This window comes from Sander vitreus, chromosome 4 (assembly GCF_031162955.1).
Source record: "Sander vitreus isolate 19-12246 chromosome 4, sanVit1, whole genome shotgun sequence".
NCBI classification, from domain to species: domain Eukaryota; kingdom Metazoa; phylum Chordata; class Actinopteri; order Perciformes; family Percidae; genus Sander; species Sander vitreus.
Genome location: NC_135858.1, coordinates 11,424,494 through 11,430,542, shown reverse-complemented (window position 1 = coordinate 11,430,542; position 6,049 = coordinate 11,424,494). Strand labels below are relative to the sequence as shown.

Here is a 6,049-nt window from a genome sequence, read left to right as displayed (position 1 = left end):
TTGGAGCAGTTTGTGAACAGTGTTTACTGTTGGAGATGGTAAGTGCCTTTTGGGTGGACTTTGGGCTTTTTCACTTTGTAAACATGCACAAAAAAGATATATAACACAATAAAGGAAAGGGGAAAAGTCAAAAAGCATAATATGAGCACTTTCAGTAGAAGTGGCAATACCACAATGTAAAAGTACCCCTTTGCAAGTAAATGGTCAGCATTCAAAATGTAACTTCAGTCAAATTAAGTATTAGCAGCCAAAAGTATTAAAAATGTAAACACTTGTTGGAGGCAGATGGGCCCATGCCATCATACTACATATCTCATCATTGGATTATTAGACTGATTAATGGGCAAGTAGCATTTCGATGTTGTAGCTGGCCAAGTTGGAGATTTGGGATTTTTTCTGTAAAGAAATATGGCATATTTATAAACTAATTTTACAATCTGTATGAAAAATCCAAGTAACTTCAGCTTTAAAATATATATGTAGATATATATGTAGTAAAGTAAAAGTATTATTGAGTCAAAGTATAAAGTCAAGTACAAGTTCAAAATGTATTTACTGTAAGTTCAGAACGTCAATACTGGAGCTACTTTTGACCATTGAGAATAACATTTACTTGTTCATTGTTAGACTATGTATCCTGTCAATCAGTTTGAGAGTGATTGCACGTTCCCTCAGACTCGTGTGTTCCTTGTGATCACAGTCCGGGGCCTACTGTTCTAGGGACTATAAAGCTAAAGGATGAACCAACAATAAAGCTCCCAGCCAGCTTGTATCAGTTGTGCAAATTGGTAATGAGGACACATGTAAGGACACATGTAACTACTACAGTAGGACCATTAAAGGATATATTCACAATCTTTATGTTTCTTAACACAATACCTGCATGCCATAGCTACTGTATGTACATTGAAAAAGTGATTGGTTGAGATATTGAAGATATTGCTAGGGGGGGCTCCAATTAAAGAGATGGAAGACAAAATCTTTTGACGTTGCTCTTTTTCCTGTGTAAAAATCAATTCTTGAGTTCAGCCTTTATACAATCTAAGAGTTCAGCTGAAGTTATGAGGCTGTCTGTGTTAGACAGTGTTTTTTTAGGTTATTCTCTGTGCTACAGCTCAGCAAGGAAATGACTGTACCTTTGAAAGATAACCACTTGATGAAACATCATATTACCTGTCGCTTATCTCTGGAAGTCATTTATACACAAAACTATGACTGCAGATATAGCAGATATATATATATATATCCCCCATCCCTTACATGTCACTCTGGGAAGGGATTTCTTCACTTTTATTATGGAGAACAGGAATGATTACAGTAACTAGTAACTCATCGTACAAATGGGCATGTAAAAATGTGACTCTATCCTTTCACCTGGCTAAAGCCTCCGCTCAGTTCCAGGTCTTATCCAGCAGGGGCACACAGTGTCTTGTGTTTACTGAGTAGGTGTCAGATGTCCTGAGCTATTATCATACTTATTCCTACTGTGAAAAAAACGGCAACTGCATACAGAAAAGCAGGGAGCTGCAGATCAATCCTTAATATGTGACTTTTTATGTAATGAGTTTGGTTTAAAGGTTCTCATCTGTCATGCTGTTTACACTATGTTTATGGCAAGACAACAGAAATAGACCATACAATTATGTAAATTGAAAAGATTTTATTGTATATTAGCTCAAAATAGAATTTAACACAATTACTTTTCAGATCACATGTATGCTAAAAGAGGAGTGGGAATTGGGATGAGTATACTGTATATGTACTGCAAGATGGACAACCCAGTCCAAGGTACTAAAAGCTAAGCAAAAGGGTTGTTTACAGCAATGCAGGAATTTCATTAAGTATCAGTCTCAAGACAGAGTTTTATCTGCTTGGAGAAATAATGGTTTGGTCTGTGGAACATGTAGACAGAAAACATGACAAATACCCTGGAGGTCTGAGCCACTCTCCTCAGCAGATATACAGTGTCCCTGGATTAAATCAGGTTTTTAGTTTCAGTTCGGTGGTCATCGGCAGCTCAGACGTATTTGTTTCTCCTGTGTTCATTCTCTGTGCTGCAGGAGTATGATTGTCCACTTTTACAGAAACAATGTCAATATATACTTTATACGGTATATAAAATAAATACAGATCTCTTTCTACACCACTGCTCTGATCTATGACTCCTCTCTTCTAGCTGTAATTCACAAAGTGTATATTTGACATTTTAAGTGTGTGTGTGTGTGTGTGTGTGTGTGTGTGTTTGTGTGTGTGTGTGTGTGTGTGTGTGTGTTTTTTTTTTGTCCTGATTTGAATGTGCACAAACATAATTATCTCAGCAGTCATTGTGTAATAGCAGTTCCTTACTCTGCTTTGGCTAATGTGTGTTGCTCCCTTCTGTGTGATTGATGATCAGAGCCTTAGGACTTTCCTGGTGGATGGTACTGTGGTGCTTTCCATCCCCTTCGCCAGGCTCATTGTCCCAGGCCTGGCCTGCCAGCAGCAGCAGAATAAGTGCGAGGAGCAGTAGTGTGACTGCTGTGGAGGCCAGCTCTGGGCTTATCTGCAGGCTAGGCTGTGGTTCTGGGACAGCCTTTGTGCTGAATGACACACACTGAGGCTTTCTGCTCTCTCTTGATCTCCTGCTGGCGTGCTTGGCACCCTCATTGATCCCCAAATGTAGACACACTCGGTAAAATGTCTCTGCCTGCAGGTGGGTCAGGTTGAAGCTCTGAGTACCAGCCAGGATGCGTGTGGTGTATGTGGGCGTGTGTGCGTTTGAGTATATGGCTTGCCATGATAGACGAGTCGAATGGAGGTTGCGCCCGCTCTGCCATGACAGGATAGCATAGTGTTGTCCGAACTCCCTCACCTCCAACCTGGCTTCCGCTTTGAATAACTGATATCCCTTCATATTAGCAGCCATCCCCCACTTTCTTTTCTTTTCTCTGCCATGCACACCCACAGTAACACTGCGTGTATCTGCTCCCAGTGCATTTTCAGCTACACAGGTATACAATCCTGCCTCGCTGAGGGTGACCTTGTTTATTTCCAAAGTTCCCTCAGGCAGTAGCCGGTAGTGTTTGGAGGGGTTACAGGGAGTATCATCTTGAGGCTGGCTTGGAGAGATGATGGAGGCGGATGTGTTGAATCCCTCAGAGGCTGTCAAGCTGTGACAGGGAGCAGGAGCTTTTACTTGGCTCATTTCAGGACCAAGTCTCCGCCCAGAGGGAGTCACCCAGTACAGTTCAGGCTGTGGATCCGCAAGAGCTCGGCAGTGCAAGACCAGTTTTCCTCCTTCTCTTACCCAAACGTAGGAAGGGAGGGAGCTGGTAGGGATCATGGGGAGGCATGAGGCTGACATTTCCCTGGAGGATACCTCTCTTACCCTGCGGGCTCTCAGCTCTGGGGGTTCAGAGCACAGAGTGGCCTGGGGTTGGATGAAACGCACCATCCGAGGTGTTTGCTTTTCTTTTTGTGTGTCTTCAATGTGAGAGTGAGAGGCCTCCTCAGCGGCCCAGTGAAATAGGCAGTCACATCGCAGTGGGTTGGAGTGTAAGCTGACCTCCTGGAGACTCGGCAGGCTGAGCACAATGTGCTGGTGCAGTGCACTCAGAGAGTTGGAGTTGAGCATTAGACTCTCCAGCCTGCTCAGCTGGAGGAAAGCCTGCGGATGAATGTAGGACAGTCGCGGATTGTTTGTGATCTCAAGTTTTGTGAGCTCTGGAAGGTTCTCCAGGGCGGCTCTCTCAATGGACACTAGCTCCTCCATGTTGTTCAGGCCGAGCTCCTTCAGGTGGACCATGTCTCGGAAGTCTCCTGTCTCAATGAGTTTGATGCGGTTCTTGTTGAGGTCGAGGAACTTAAGTCCTGGCACTCTTATCAGGGCCTGAGTGGGGACCATTGTCAGCCGGTTATCGTAGAAGGAGAGGCTCTCTAAGCCCTCCAACCCTTCCAGTGCTTTTTCAGCTAAGCCTCTCAGACCCATACCACCAAGGACAAGACTCCGGAGGGATTTCAGGGCCAGGAAGCCCCGCTCAGGCAGGGCCTCCACAGGGTTGCCGCCAAGCATGAGAATTTCCAAGCTGGGCAAAGCCATGAACCACCGAGGGTCAACAGTGGTGAGTCTGTTGTTGTTGATATGCAGACGCAGTAGTGAGTCCAGACCGGTGAAGGCTCCAGGTGCTATCGAGTGTAAGTTGTTGTGGCTGAGGAAGAGTTCCTGCAAAGCTGGCAGTGAGCAGAAGGAGGCCTCAGGGAGGTGACGGAGATGGTTTTCCTCTAGATGTAGAGACAGTAGAGAGGGCAGCGAGGCGCTCTGAGTTATTGTCCTGACACTGCTGAAGTGATTCTGGGAAAGGTCAAGGTCGGTGAGGGTGACGAGTCTGTGCAGCACCGAAGTGTTGAGCTCAGACAGATGGTTACTCTGCAGGCGCAGGGTGTGTGTGTTCGGGGGTATGGGCGAGGGGAGCTTGGTCAAGAGCAGGTCGTTGCAGTCCACAGTGGGAGCTTCATGGTAGACAGAATCAGGGGAGAACCACGGCTTGATCTGACACACACACCGCACCGGGCAGGAGACGTGCCATGGTAGTGCATGAGGTAGGGAGCCGACAACGCCGGGCACACATACACCAACCAACACACACAGGAGACACTGCGATTGTAGAAACACTAAAGTCGGCCTCATAATCCTCGCAGGTCACAGGAGCCGATTCAGACAAGGTGACAAAGAGTTTGTTATGAGGATGTTAGATGAATCATTTGGACCAGTAATGTGTGTGAAGTTTGGACATTAACAGTTTCAAGGTGTGTGTGCAAACTGTAAAAGGTAGGCCAGATGGTTCACTGTCATCATTCATTAAAATCTAAACTGATTGAAGAGTGATTAAGAGGAGATTCAGATACAACTGAAACATTAAATGTGTTTGTTCCCTTTATAGTCATGGACTCTGTTATACCAAGAGTGTTTTTTATGTTTAACTTTGATTTCAGTGGTAGAACAAGGACTGCACAATGGCTGTAGCTCGGTGACGGCCTTTGTTGTCACACCATCGATCTCACATCCTGGCCACAGGTGGAGGTCTCATGGCTCCCAGTGCAGCGGCTCCCTGTTTTTGTCAAAAAACATAAGAAAGAAGGATAATCAGTGAGAAAAAGAAAGAAACTAAAATAATCTACAATCAGCTATTTGATACAGTCTAATGTGTCCCTTAAATACAAACACATTTTCAAGCACTATACCTCATCAGTTCCCACTATAAACCAATTTGTGTGAATTTGAAATGCAATAAATCTCAAAGAGAGCAGGGTCACATGGAGTTTTCAAGGATGTATTTTGCAGCCGAGAAGAGCAAGAAGAGGTGAAGTAGAGAAGACATGAGTACAAAATTTTCTTTCAGCCTACAGGCGAATAGTTACGTATGCGAGCTGATGAAATCGTGTTGCACTTAAATATTTCATGTCAGTGATTCAAATTCAGTGTTCAATATTAGAACATAGCGTCCCACACATTTTATTTATTATGTAACAGTTAAAAAGACCCCAGGGATCTTCTATATTATAAGCCTTCTCTAGTTAAGGCTACTATGGAAAAGACTCTAGCTGCTGCTGGAACAAATACGCACATAGAGGCACACACACACATACACACACACACACACACACACACACACACACACACACACACACACACACACACACACACACACACACACACACACACACACACACACACTAACGTTGCATGCTGGAGAGACACACGCAAACACCAGTTACATCAATATTTACAATTAGAACATTTGGCAGGTTCACTTATCCAGAGCATGGTACATCATCACATTACAGTTTTTTCCAATTGCTAAAACACAATTTTGCAAACTAGTGTGGTTTTATCAAAATACTTAACACAATTCACAAAACCACACACCCAAACTGCAAAATATCTCATATATCCTGCAAAATGAAGCACTGCAACCAAAACTACATATAGCATTATCAAAATCAAACTTTTGCACCACATGGCACACACTTCATTCACATTACCAGATTTTTGTCTAACCAACTACACACT

At 43.9% G+C, this 6,049-nt stretch overlaps 1 protein-coding gene across 1 annotated transcript; it reads right to left on the bottom strand.

Annotated features, from left to right (window-relative positions):
* Nucleotides 1-1,736: 1,736 nt before the first annotated feature.
* On the bottom strand, nucleotides 1,737-5,065 carry lrrn2 (leucine rich repeat neuronal 2). The gene has a single exon (XM_078247416.1). The coding sequence runs from the start codon at nucleotides 4,664-4,666 to the stop codon at nucleotides 2,357-2,359; it is 2,310 nt and encodes a 769-aa protein (XP_078103542.1). The 5' UTR covers nucleotides 4,667-5,065; the 3' UTR covers nucleotides 1,737-2,356.
* Nucleotides 5,066-6,049: the final 984 nt, after the last annotated feature.

Bases quoted from the DNA above. Each gene is read 5' to 3' on its own strand.
- lrrn2 (XM_078247416.1), bottom strand. From the start codon at position 4,666: ATGAGGCCGACTTTAGTGTTTCTACAATCGCAGTGTCTCCTGTGTGTG.